The sequence below is a fragment of the Ictidomys tridecemlineatus genome, chromosome 3, assembly GCF_052094955.1.
Source record: "Ictidomys tridecemlineatus isolate mIctTri1 chromosome 3, mIctTri1.hap1, whole genome shotgun sequence".
Lineage (NCBI taxonomy): Eukaryota > Metazoa > Chordata > Mammalia > Rodentia > Sciuridae > Ictidomys > Ictidomys tridecemlineatus.
Window position 1 is genome coordinate 65,034,348 of NC_135479.1, and position 15,086 is coordinate 65,049,433.

The 15,086-nt window shown below is 30.9% G+C and overlaps 1 protein-coding gene across 1 annotated transcript in view; it reads right to left on the bottom strand.

The window, feature by feature from the left end:
* Positions 1-605: 605 nt before the first annotated feature.
* Positions 606-15,086, bottom strand: part of LOC144376206 (uncharacterized) — a 61,106-nt gene continuing 46,625 nt past the window's right edge. The window contains exons 3-4 of the mRNA XM_078043074.1: positions 14,344-14,470; positions 606-9,341 (exon numbers count right to left, since the gene is read on the bottom strand). Coding sequence (XP_077899200.1) covers positions 8,203-9,341; positions 14,344-14,470 — 1,266 coding nt within the window. The 3' untranslated portion in view covers positions 606-8,202. The remainder of the gene's footprint in view (positions 9,342-14,343; positions 14,471-15,086) is intronic.

Consider the following 15,086-nt stretch of genomic DNA (forward strand, 5'->3'; position numbering starts at 1 on the left):
TTTAGAGAAAACCAGATATAATTTAAACCTGTGAAATTAAAACAATATATGTGGAAGTTTGCCAAAGAATACTTGGCATATTCAAAGAATAAAATGAAGGAATTTACCAGAATTGTTGCTTTCCTTTAGTGATAGGGCACAATTTATTGACATGTTGTTTCAAAAAGACATTAACATTTTCCTTATGAAAAAATAGTTGTTTTTCTTTAACATAAATTTTACTTCATTTTTAAAAATTTTTACCCATTTATCTTGCACACTAAGAAGGTATTTGCTGGGGTAAAACACAGTGAGATACTGATAAATCAATTGCATTTTCAACTAATGTTGTAAAATGCATCTCTGACACATTTGCTTGTTTTCATTTTATATAATAGCATAATGCACACTCAGCATGAGAAGAGTTTGCTCATTAACTTTGGTATCAATAGTTGTTTAGGTACGTTGAAAAAATGTTGAGAAAATTACATCTATAATGGTGGAATCTCCCAATTCTTTGTTTTCATCTTTCCTGTGGTGCTTCTGCTCTTGATATTAGTATGTTAACTTTAATTTGCATTGTCCATACAGTTTCTTAAAACATAAGACACTTAGAATTGAGGAAATCACATATAGTAAGTTTATTTCATAAACTGATATAAGACTCAATGAAAGACTTCAGCATTATTAATGTACATTTTATCAAAATTCCATTATATCACAATGGTACATACAGTATTAAAATTTTATATAGCTAAAGGTTTTTTTTAACAATGAATGATAGGCACCCCAAGCAAGTATGTAGTTCCAATTTTTCATTTACTGAGCTTCATTCATTCATAATATAATAGGTGACAAAAACAACACATCAGGGTTTCTGTTTTTGAAAAAAAATTGTTTGGTGAATTGCTAACAATGCAGCATGAAATTTTTATTTACTATTGGTTCATCGTACCCACATCTTACATAGTAAGATTGTTATAATATTAAATAAGTTGTAGCTAAAATCATGAAATACCACGTACCATATTGTACAGATTATATAAATGCTCTTATTATTTCTTCATTCTTTTTCACAAATATTTATTAGGCAATTACTATATGCTAATTAGAAATAAATTCATTATAATTATTTCAGATTTTTTTAAAAAAACTGCAAGACCTCATTTAAAAAGAGCAATATAGATTTCAGAAGTAACTACTGCTTCTCTAGTGAATAATGTGCATAGAAATCTACTAAGGTCTTGGGGTATGCAAGTATATTTGAGATACATCAGAGAGTACACATAAAAAAAAGTACTATTTATAATGTTATTTAAATAAAGTGAAATATCATACAAAAGGCTAAAAAAATAACTTTTGGGAAAAAAGAAAAATGGTGCACTAGTATTTGAAATAAGGTAATAATTTTTTTTTTTACTATAATTAGTTGTTTCTGAGTCTCATTTCACTCTTTAATTATCTATCCATTGTGTTAAGAACCCCTATAGGCGTTAAACTATATAAGGTACATATATTGTGGTGTGAGGTGTTATTGGAAAATATTAGCATTCAGTGAATAATGACATCAATTTTCTGTTTTGCAATATTAAAGAACTATTTCAGATTTATTGCAATGGATAATTTTGATTAAAGGTAACAGTAGTTTTTCAATGTAGAAATTACTAAGAAAAATTTAGGTGTTCTCCAAAAGTCTGTAACAACCATATTTGATGAAATTTGTGTCATAATGTATGAGAAAAGTTGCTTCCCTATCCCAAACCAGCCATCATTGGGATAACCTTGTGTAGTATCAGCACAAACAAGTTTAGATGAGGACTTTTGTTTCTTTTCTCCTTTTACTTCCCAACTACAACATGGCTTATTTTTAATAAGCAAATTTCTATCCTTGTTCAACCTCACACATCTCAGAATTCACTAGGAGGGATCCCTGACAATCTAGAAACAAACATCTGAGATAGTGTACAGATTAATATATGAAAAAGTTCAAGAAAATATTGATCTGGCCATGAGATGGTGTGGTAATTATATAGAAAGCTAAAAATTGAAATTGAAAGAAATATAATACTCCCGAGAATTACTATGAATCATGTAGTCTTTGCAAGCAGATATTTTAAGTAGGAAGCTCTTGAGACTGATGTCCACTGCATTTTTATATGAATATTTGGTTTGTTTTAGAGGGCCACCAGATTTTAGCTAGTAAACTTTTGACTTGATATAACATAATCAGAAAGCCCAGCATTCTGTTTTTATACGTATACATGGTTTACTAAACATACATTTTGTTTTTGCACAGACATTTCCCTTATTTTAAAATATCTAGCCCATTAGTCTTGTCACATTCAAATTCATTCATTCTTCAAAAAGTAATTTAATTAAATTCACTATTGTCATTAAACTAAAATATCAACCTAAAATAATTTCTATACCCTAAGGCATTTTATTGAAGTATCTAGAATCTTTATAACTACTAAGAAATGACATTCTATGTTTCATTTTTACCATTGTCTATCTCATATTACTTCAATATAATTTGAGTATGTCCCCCAAATTCTCATGTTTTGAACTTAGTTTCAAAGGGAGATAGTTGGAAAATAGTGTAATGTTTAAGAGGTAAGATCTAGTAAATTGTTGTTAGATCATTGGGGGAGATGTTCTTGGAGAGGGTTAATGTAACTTTCATGGGACACAACATAGTCTTTATTAAAGCCAGGGGTTACAAAAGAGCAAGTCTTTTTTCTGAATTTCTTTGAGTTCCTGTCTCATTATGTTGTCTCTACCTCTCAAATGAGCCCTCACCATAATGGCACCTCATGTGTAATGCAGGTGAAGGAGCTGTCACAGGAGCTGAGAAGATTCTGGTACAGTGCACTTAAATCTTCAGAACTATGTACTCAAAAATATTTTTATTTATTTATAAGTTGTAGTTGGACACAATACATTTATTTATTTATTCATTTCTATGTGGTGCTGAGAATTGAACCCAGCTTCTTGCATGTGACAGGTTAGCACTTTACCACTGAGCCACAACCCCAGCCTCTCAGAAAATATTTTTCATGCATTTATATCTCTTATTATACTTTGGCCTGTTTCTGGTATTTTTCTATAACATTATAAAACAGAATAAAACAACCTCTGTGTCTTATTTTTAATGAAGACATGTTAGACTTTGCAATGTATTATCAAAAAATTCTGTAAAAGCTTTAGAATAAGAAATGTCATGCATTCACTGAGTACCCTCTAGTGAGGGATTAAATATCTTTGAGTCTAAGGCATCTTACTATGAAAGTGAGTAGAACATTTAAGATTACATTTTAAAAGCTCTGGTATAGTTTAGATGGTAATGGCTTAGCATTTCTGATTCTTATTTGTTTTTATATTTCAAGGGTGATATCTTGTATTTCTTATATTCCTCATGGTGATTAGGTTAATGTACTGCCATTAACTTTGGGACTCAAATATGTGAGATTTATTTTGTTGAGTAAAGCAAAAGCAAGAGTGGTTCCTTAGAATATAGCAAATACTCTATGAAAATGTTTTTATTTTTAATGGGAAGAATTTTCTCATTGCTGATGTTTATAGAGGGAATTTATATCTTGATGACACCCATTAATCAGAAATGGTCTCAACTGACTAGATCAAAACCATTAGAAAATCATGAATAAAGAGGCAGATTATAAAAAAAAAATAGGTTTGTCTAGCACCATTTTGAGTCTCCTATAGTGTTTTTTCCAGTGAAAGGACTCAAACACATGTAGCTGCATTTTAAGCCTCCTATAATCACACAAGTCACAATCAATCATAATACCATTCTTGGAATAGAAATGTAGATCTTTACAGGAAGAAAAATCAAATACAAAAAGTGCAATTTGCTTTATGCAAAAAAAGACCTCATTATTTATGTCATACTTCTTTTAGTTCCCAGGTTCCATATCTTTGAGCTCAAGATATTCAACCAGAAGAAAGTCGATTTGTTTTATGCTAGACGAGTTAAGAACTGATATAATTAGAATGTAGAGTAAACACATTTTGATTTGGGGTTCAGTTTTTTCAAGTATGATGGCTTTCCCAGGAAAGCAATGCAGGAGATTTTGTCCTCCACTTCACTCAAATTATATGGAAAAATTATTATTTGTTTAAATTAAAAGTGGAAGCCACAGGTAATCTATAGCAGGTATTGAAATGTCATGATGAGACATCAAACTGCAGTTGTTTTTCTCATGTTTTTATGTCATTTATTGCTGTGAAATTTGAATATTTGAAATATAAAAACTATATTTAAAAATAAATATAGGAAAGGCAGCAGAATACAACAGACACTAGTATGGCAATATGTAAATAAATGGAAGTGTAACTGATGTGATTCTGCAATATGTCTATGGGGTAAAAATGGGAGTTCATAACCCACTTGAATCAAAGTGTGAAATATGTCAAGAACAATGTAATGTTTTGAACAACCAACAATAAAAAAATCTAAAAATAAATAAATAAAAATAAACATTAATATTATTTTGTATCTTAAGGTAATTTTAAGGCTCATAGCCTAAGGTCATAATACACAGTATAATTACCTGATATTCTTCTAATGTACTCCCAAGACAAAAGAGTTGAGATATATTTTTCATGAAAAAAATATTTTTACTAAGTAAAATTATATTGTTCCATTATCATACTTTTCTATGCAGTATATGTCTGGCCTTAAAATTAATAGTAGTGAATGCCTTGATGGGACTGCCAAAAGGTTTATATTATCTTGCCCTGGTGAATATTATGGCAGAATATATGGTGGATGAGACAGAAGATTTCTGAAATTGTGTATTTTTCTGGCTGGAAAGTGTTGAAAGGTACATCATTATTATTAATGAAAAAGACTGAATAAAAACAGCAATGTTCTTTAAGTGTACATACGTGAACAAATTCTTTGTTAAGAAAAAATGCCCTGTGCAGCCAGGGATGGCTGAAATACATTATACTTAGACTCTGGTAATCTCAATTCTTTTTTAAAACACTAACTAGTAAATTTTTCTAGCTCAATAAATCTCTCTCTATGTCTTTTCTTGCTTTTAAAACCAGAGGAGCAATACTTGTCTTTTTTAACTTTCTGGATTATTTCCCGATTTGACTGCAAGAAAATATGCAGAAAACTTTTGGAAAATATTTCAAAGCATACAAATGGAAGTGAATAAGCTTTGCTTACTTTGTGACTCTTTTTCTTTCAAATGCTGTTGTAGCTCAAAGTGGGTAACTTATCTTTCTTCAATTACCTTTAACAGATTACATGTCCATTTGTTCCCTAGCATTTGGAAACCAAACGTCATCCACTATTGATCTCTTGCTTAACTCTTTACAAGTTTTTATTTCTATATTGTTGTTTGTTCATTCAATTGATTTTTCTTCTCATTTAGTGTAGTTTCATGTATAATTAAATTGGTATAAATATGTCTAAATTGGAGAGTGTACAGTGTCCCTAGACCTTGTTCTTAGGCATTTGTTGTTGTAAACTCAGGTCTTCATGAATTATATTTAATGTTAATAAAATTGTGAATGATATTCAATATGATTTTTGTATGGATTCCGTGTATAAGAAGTTTTTGCTCTATTGTACCTGAAAAGCCAACATTTTATGATAAGAAACTTAATTTTCACTACAACCTTCTCAGTTTACTTCTTAGTACTTGGTCCACAGAAAATGAGATATAAAACATAGTTCATTGATTATTTTGTCATAAGTATAAGGCCTCACTCAACCTTGACTCCACATCCATTTCTCCAATTCTTGCCTGGAAATAACACTACCTATAGAATAACAAGGATATCATAATTTAATAATGTACATGAAAACACTGATCATTGACCTCATTCACAGAAAAATGAAATGTCTACAATGAGAATGAAGCCATTATGCACACAAGAAAGATAAAGCTCTTCACTCCTGTAAGAGCTACCCTTAAGTTTGTGGAAATTCAGTCTATTTAAATCACTAGGAAATGATAAGATGTTAAAAAGTTAAAATTTAAAATTTATAAATCAAGGTATGAAAACCTGGAGCTTATTTTTCTATATCTATATCCTTCTTATAACTCTTTATTTCACCATAAATACAAACAGAAAACAATAATGATCTGACTTATGCAAATTGTATTCCACATTAAGTTTGATTAAAATGTGTAAAAGTATAAACAGATGCTAGAGTATTATTCACTCAACAGTATGTTTTACTCTTACATAGAACATTTAATCAAGTGGAACACTATGATATCTGTCATTTAACAACAGGATGAAATACATGAGTGTTAACACATATACAAATATTCAGTTATAAAGACATATGCATACATAAGGTAAATATAGGTTAAAAACGCACTGTAAACCTGGCATAATGGCCCATGCTTGTAATCCAAGCAAACTGGGAAGCTGAGTAATTTCAGAAGTTGAAATTCAGCCTCAGCAATTTAGTGTGGTTTCACGCAACGTAGCAGGACAGTCAGAAAATTTGAAAAAGTGGAGAGAGGGCTTAGGAATGTGGCTCAGTGTATAAAAATACCTAAACTTAAACTGAAATACAAAAAAATTAAAGTTTAAAATATTACACTTCTTTTCTCAGTATTCAAAAGTGAAAATATTAATTTTTGATTTAGAAAAACAATTATATTTTTTCAAAGATGAGGTTTCTTCACTATGCATGTATGATATTTATGACTAATATTTCTACAAAATAACCTGATAATGCTTCATAAATTTAAGCAAAAGTTAAAGACAACTACTTGTTTTCTAAACTTAAATGAGTTCTGTACTGATACTTATATACATGAAGGTGTAATATATAGATAATAACTTTAGTATGAGTTTTCAGATGTTCAATGAATTTAAAATTTAAATACATTTTCGAAATATTATTTAACCTTTTAGAGTTTCTGGGCACAATGAATTCTCCAAAAATAAGCAGTGTTTAAGAAACATGTAGCTAAAATTTTTTTTCCATTTGTATTTTCTCTAACCAGTATGTATCCACAGGTGCTGAGTATTGGTGAATAAAGTTTGGAGGCATTGTCACATTGTCAATTTTCACATATCAAAACTTTCTCTATGCTATGGTTATTGTGGTGAGGATTAAATGTTGTCCCTTTCTTAGAGTAATGGTACAATGGTCTTATGTGTAGAGCTTCTCTCCAGTGTGTTTTCTCTGATGTCTGGTAATATATGATATATAATTTAAAATGTTTCTACATTCTCTACACTTATATGTCTTCTTTCCAGAATTAGTATCTTAGTGATGAAAAGAATTGATTTCTTATTAAAAGCTTTGCTGCATGGTTTCAACTTGTAGGGGTTCTTTTCTGTAAAATTTCTGTTGTTAATAAGGTTTAGTCTTTCTTTTTTAATGTTTTTTTTTTAGTAGTAGTTGGACATAATACCTTTATTCACTTATTTATTTTTATGTGGTGCTGAGGATAAACTCAGGATCTCACACATGCAAGGCTAGCACTCTACCACTGAACTAAAACCCCACCCCCAAGGTTTAGTCTTTTTTAAAAAGTATTATCACTTTATTCACATTTCACATTCACCAGGATGTCTTCTGCTGTGGTGAATAAAGTTTTATTTTTTATTAAAATCTTTTCGACATTATTCACAATTTTAGGGCTATTCTCCAGTGAGTTCTGTTGTGGTGAATAAGGCCTGTTGTATTGCTAAAAGCTTTGCCACGTTCCTTATATTTGTAAGGCTTCTCTCCAGTGTAAATTCTCCTGTGGCAAATAAGGGGTAAAATTTGAGCAATAACTTTGTCACATACTTTGCATTTGTGAGGCTTCTCTCCAGTGTGAGTTCTGTTGTGGCAAATAAGGTGTGATTTTTAACTGAATGCTTTGCCACATTTTTTACATTTGTAAGGCTTCTCTCTAGTGTGAGTTCTTCAGTGGCAAATAAAGCCTGTTTTTTGAGTAAAAGCTTTGCCACATTCTTTACATTTGTAGGGCTTCTCTCCAGTGAGTTCTACTGTGATGAATAAGGTCTATTTTTTTGACCAAAAGCTTTGCCACATTTTTTATATTTTTAGGGCTTCTCTTCACTGTGATTTCTGCTGTGGTGAATAAGGTATGATTTGTAACCAAAAGCTTTGCCACATTCTGTACATTTGTAGGGCTTCTCTCCAGTGTGAATTCTGCTGTGGTAAATAAGGTGTGATTTTTGAACAAAAGCTTTGCCACAATCCTTACATTTTTAGGGCTTCTCTCCAGTGTGAGTTTTTCTGTGGCGAATAAGGTGTGATTTGTGACCAAATGCTTTGTCACAATCTTTACATATGTAGGGCTTCTCTCCGGTGTGAGTTCTTCCGTGGCGAAAAAGGTTTGATTTTTGACCAAAAGCTTTGCCACAATCTTTACATTTGTAGGGCTTCTCTCCAGTGTGAATTCTTTTGTGGCAAATAAGGTTTGATTTTCTAACAAAAGCTTTGTCACATTCTTTACATTTGTAGGGCTTCTCGCTAGTGTGAGTTCTACTATGGTAAATAAGCTCTGATTTTTGGCCAAAACTTTTGCCACAATCTTTACATTTGTTGGGCTTCTCTTCAGTGTGAGTACTTCCGTGGCGAAAAAGGTGTGATTTTTGACCAAAAGCTTTGCCACAATCTTTACATTTGTAGGGCTTCTCTCCAGTGTGAGTTCTTCTGTGGCAAATTAGGAGTGATTTAAAACTGAAAGCTTTCCCACAACCTTTACATTTGTAAGGCTTCTCTCCAGTGTGAGTTCTGATGTGGCAAGTAAGGTATGATTTTTGACTGAAAGCTTTGCCACATTCTATACAGTTGTAGGGTTTCTCTCCAGTGTGAGTTCTGATGTGGCAAATAAGGTGTGATTTTCGACCAAAAGCTTTGCCACATTCTGTACATTTGTAGGGCTTTTCTCCAGTGTGAGTTCTTCTGTGGTAAATAAGGTCTGATTTTTGACCCAAAGCTTTCCCACAATCTTTACATTTGTAGACCTTCTCTCCGGTGTGAGTTCTGCTGTCACAAATAAGGTTTGATTTTTTACCAAAAGCTTTGCCACAATCTTTACATTTGTAGGGCTTCTCTCCATTGTGAGTTCTTCTGTGGAAAATAAGACCTTTTTTAATACTAAAAGCTTTGCAACATTCTTTATATTTGTAGGGCTTCTCTCCAATATAGATTCTCTTGTGATGAACAAGGCCTGATTTTTTATATGATTTCTGCTGTTCACTCTCACTTGTAGTTTTCCATATTTTCTTTTGTAGTAAATAGTCAAGATCACAACTTCTATATTTTGCACTTATCACTTCATGAAATATATGTTTTAGGCCCTTTTCTGGTAAATATTCTTGGATATGATTAGGAGTCATGGCTAAAATTTAAAAAAAAATTAAAAAACAATACCTATTAGACTGGGATAAATATTTTTTGCATACATAACATTAAATTAAGGTAAACTATGTACATCAGGAGTGTAGCAGATTAGTAAGCCGAAAGTCACCATAAATCCAAAAAAATATATATTAGTTCAAAAAAAAGGAAAGAAAAAATTACCTTGAGAATATTACCCAAATTCTTGTAGAGACCACAGTATCCAAGAGGAGTACATCATTAAGAAGAGAAATATAATAAAGTGTAGAAAAGTATCATTAACAGCCTTTTGTCCTTTATAATATAGTATTGTGTATTTAGGAAATATCTACCAGCTACCTTCACTGTCAGTAGAATAAGTGAAATGTAAAACATATACAAACATTTCTGGCTTTTTCAAAGAGTGTCCAAAAATGGTTTTTGTCTACCATGACATAGAGACATGAAACTAACTAGTAGATTTTGAGTGATAATATCATAAATATTCAACAAGGGTAAAGAGGCAATGGACTCTTAAAAAGAAATATGAACCAAAAATTTACTAAAATATATACACATATATGTCTATAAAATTCTTCATAAAAACATTTTAAAAGATTAAAAAAACCTTGCATAGCCTATGGCCATAATGTTTGGATGAATTCAACACATGGCAATCAAGTATAATAAATTGATTTTTATATTTTTACATTCGTGTGATATGAGAATTTCCTTTATTGACAAATACAACTTTGTTTATTAATAAATATATCATGGTATTTTATAATATATATACAAGGTAAGATGACTAAATAGAATGAATTAACAAAATCATTATTTCATATAATTATCAATTTTGTTCATATAACATATTGTATTCCTTCTACTAGTATTTCTGAAGAACATAATACACTCACTATGTGGTAAAATAAACTCTTGACCCTATTATGCTCAATAAAATAAAAATATGGAGACTTTTACTATAATATCAACCCTAAACAAAACATAGCACCTGGTGAGCAAAATTTTGCTTACTAAATTTCTGACTTCCACATGTGAATCAAATGCTCATACAACTTAATATCTGCCTGCCACCTTTCACTTAATTCAAAGTCCTGCATATATTTTTTATAACACTTTAAGAGACAAAATATTTCATAACTAAATAATAATAGTATATAAGTACATATTTTTAAACATTTTACATTGATGGGCACACACATTGAGTCCCTAGATTTATTTATTTATTTATTTATTTATTTATTTAATATTTATTTTTTTAGTTTTTGGTGGACACAACATCTTTGTACGTGGTTCTGTGAATCAAACCTGGGCCGAACGCATGCCAGGCAAGTGCACTGCTGCTTGAGCCACATCCCCAGCCCGAGTCCCTAGATTTAATACTGAGAAAAATGTTGGCACTAAAAACAAAAGCAGAGGTATCTCTTCACTTTTTTTATTTAATTGTTCATGGATACATATTTAGTACTGGCAATTCTGGATCTTTAGGTCATCCAACTTTTAATGTTGCATGTGTAATGCTTGAGATTACACCAAAAATTCTATATCACGAACTATAACACGTCTTTTTAAAATTGTTTGAGCCATGCTGTTTCTAAACTTCTGTGACTTCTCTCAAACATGAAGTACTTTTGCATGGCCTCCCAATTAGCAAATATTACAAGGATGCAGCACTGTTCTTGCCTATTTTTATTTATTTAAAAGTTTTTATATTTTTTTCCTGAAAATGGACTATATAATCTACTGATGGCTTCTTTAATAAACAAATAAAAAATACTACAGCAAATATAAAAAAAGAGAAGCATGGCTAAATCCAAGTGACAAAAAAAAGGAAAAAAAAATTAAGAATTTAACATTAGGATACTGACACTCATGAATTACTCAAAAAACACTGAATGACTATTTTAAAAATGTTTAGAGACTGAAATTGAAAAATATTAACATCAGTGAACACAATGTTTATGTGAATAATTCTTTACAAAAAATGAGAGGGGCATTCCTAGTGTGCAAATCTGAAATTCTACAAATATGAGAGAGGTTTATCAAGCAATACCCAGTTTAAGACAAGTCTAAGCAACTTGTAAAATGCTGTAAAAATTAAAAATCTATAGGATATATAAAGAGAAGTGGGATATATATACACACACTGTGCATTGTGTAGGGTTGATATTATAGTCATAGACTCTCTCTCTCTCTCTCCATATATATATATATATATATATATATATATATAAAGCTATAAAGCATGAAAAAAATCCAAGCATGCCAGAATAAAAAAAAAAGATCCAGAAATTAAATCACTAATCAAAATAAAAAAATAAAAAATATAAAAAATTATAAAGTAGAAGTATAGTGATCTATTCACTTCAAAATATATATGATTACTAATGCATTATTGCAAAACACAAAACAAAAGAAAAAAAATTACTAACAGAATTAAAAGTGAAAAAGAAAATGTCAAGTCAGTTCCAGGAGAGAACATGGAAAGAAAATAAGCATGATCTGCTCCTAGAGGCCCTATTTATTTAAAGATGGATAATGCCCCTGCCTTTACATCTCACCCTTTTGCACAATTTTTAATCAATGAGATATAGTATTAAATCATGAAATTTCTCATAATTTTTTTGGACGAGCTTTTGTTGAGTGATCAAATTGTATCCTAATACTTGCCTTTTAAAACAGAAACAAACAAAGATCTAGCCTCTCTTATATTAATATGCATTAAATATTGTTTTATTTACAGTTAATATGCTCAATATTCAACATAAAGTTAATACTCAAAATTGGTATTCTGCATTGAATAGACATTTTATTCTCAAACAGCAATTACCAATAAAATTATGTAATATATGTGGTTCCACCTGACCAGCATGACAAGATCCTATGCTTTTGTTCACTTGGGGAAAAGCATAAACTTCTACACTTATGCCAACATGTCCTGTTTGGACTCTAGCTTCATGCTTGAAAAATAGCAATTATAAATGTACATCAGGGACTTCACAAGCTGATTCCTAACTCTCATTTAACCCTGGAAGATAAGAGTTTATCCAAACAAGAGAATAATAATTCTCCTCAAAAGAGGAGAAACATTAAAAGAGGACCCCAGGATACTTGAATTCTAGTAACTTGGGGAGATATAAAACCATTAACAGCCTCAGCTCAACAGGTGTTGGCTAAAATCGGGTTAGAATGTACTCTAGATAACTTTGTTGCTGCTTTGATTGCTAAACTCACACAAAACTCTGTAAATGCTTTGGTCTTACTAACAATTTTGCTGTTTTTGTACACCAGCTCTGGGAAATTCAGTCCTGTTTGATTCTGGACTTCTAGAACCCATTACAATATCTTGACTCACTTGCATAAAATTGTTATATACCTGCAAAAATCTCTCATGGTATTCATTGTTGTCTTAGCAGAATAATGTGTCCTTACCATCCACATAGTATTTAATAGGTCACCATCCTGTGCAATTTATTCATAACAGATCTATTCCTCTTAATAAAACTGTGATGATTCAGTAAAGCTTCTCTCTAAGGCAGAATTTAATGCTTTGACATTCTCCTTGGTGGGTTTACTTGGACTAGCTCTATGGGCTTATAAAACTACTATGAAACTCGCCTATGCTATTATAAACAGTATTAGTCATGCATCCATGGATGCAAATATGCTCAATGAAGAACAAAAACAACATTGTCAAGCCATACTTGACAATCATGCTGCAATTGATTGTCTGTTATTGTTACATTATCAAGGATATCAGAAGTTTAATACCATGTGATCATTCAATTTAAGTTATAATAGTAATTTTATTTCAAAAGACTTAGATTACCTTAAAGATATCATTAATAAGGTTCAACAAGATGATGGATTTTGGAATTGTTGGATTGGTTAACTTCATGTATACTCAATTTCATCTGGGTCAAAAATATTCATAGGTGGATGTTTACTGATGTTGGAACTTGCTGTTTTCTATGCCTGCCCTATTTTTTGCCCTCACCAGCATTAAGGAGATAAGTAATATTATTTATTCAAAAGGCCTTAAAAAAGAGGGGAGGTATTAAGTATTCTGACCTTGGAATAGACAGGAAACAGTGGGGGTGATTGTAACTGGCACCCTGAGTCCCACAATTGTAATGCCCAGCATTTTCTTCCTGAAGCTATTAAGACAACTCTACAAGTGCACTATCTAGTTTCTGTGGTAATGTCCTTAGGAAGAAGGGACTCTATATTTGTGTTAAGTGTACCTAATCTTGGTTATCTAGCAATTGGGGTTAAAGAAACACTGGGTTAGAATGTAGTCATGACATCAGAACCTATGCAATTTTGGGGTATTATATGTGCAGCTGTTAAGAGAGGTGGCCAGTTTTTTTTTCTTTTTTCCTTTTTCCTGTGTGTGTGTCTCTCTCTTCTGTTTGCTCTTTTAAAGGTTTCCTCACAAGAAGATTTGAAACAGATCATGCTGGCCCTCACAACAAAAGATAAGTTTTGATTGTTAATGTGAATAAACCGGGACATTACTAAAGAAGAAAACAGAGAACAAAAGGAATTTGAAAATGTGATAAATATACAGCAGTATGTGTTCAATAATTACAATTAAAATAAATAAACCTAAGATTCTGAAAATTTCTTCTGCTGGGTAACTACTCTTTCAACATTTTTCAGTTTGTTTTTCTCCTTGAAATTTGAATGACTCAACTGTGTCCCCTGCTATGTGTAGTCTACAATAGTTTACATCATTAAATTATACTAGGTACTACTTATCTAAAGTGAAGGATGTGTAGCACACAAAGAAAGAGATAGATTAAAGAGTGAAATTATATATATATATACAGAGAGAGAGAGAGAGACAGAGAGAGAGAAATATGTGTACTAAAAATGCCCTTTTTCTTTAAAACACAAATCTGAAACTCATTGTATAGAGAAGTTCCCAGAAGATAATCTGCAACAGAAGTAAATTACATAATAATTAGTAATTAATAATTTTAAAGGGAAGTTGAACTTACCCAGAAAGGCCAAGTTTTTATAGTTCTCTAGCATCACATCTCTATATAAAATTTTCTGAGCAGGCTGAAGGCATTCCCACTCCTCTTCAGTAAAATCAATGGCTATATCCATAAATGTTAACAGTTCCTAAAATAAGAATAGGTAAATAAATAACACATTGACCTCAGGAATATTTGCACAGTCTGTAATGTAAATACAGTTGAAATTAGAGTTAGTAGAATAAAATGTAGGTAGTGTTTTGGAACACAATGAGAAAAAAAGTGATTTAAGTTTAAAAAAAGTATACATACTCCACATTTATGAAACACAATATAAAACTCAGGCATTATCACAAAAAATATATATTTTGTAATTTTTTATATCTTGATCTAAATTATACATATTTTTCAGATGAGAAAATCATGGTAATTAAGAAAGGGAATCCTCAAAGTTTAATTGTACAACCACTAATCAGAGATTTACTAATGTGTAGAATCTTATTTGTTATTTCTCTAATAGAGCTGGCTATTCTGAATGTGTATTGAGATGTCTAGTAATTCCAATATCAATGGGATAAGAGAAATTTTGAAATGCAAAAAGGTAGGCAGACTACTTACTGAAATAATTAATAGTTTATTCAAGTTCAAACATTTTATGGTTTTTATGTATGTTATTAATATAAAAAATAGCAACAACAATCCTGTTTGAATTTTCGTTTTATAATTTTAACATTTTTTAACATACAAAATTATTTTAAATATAT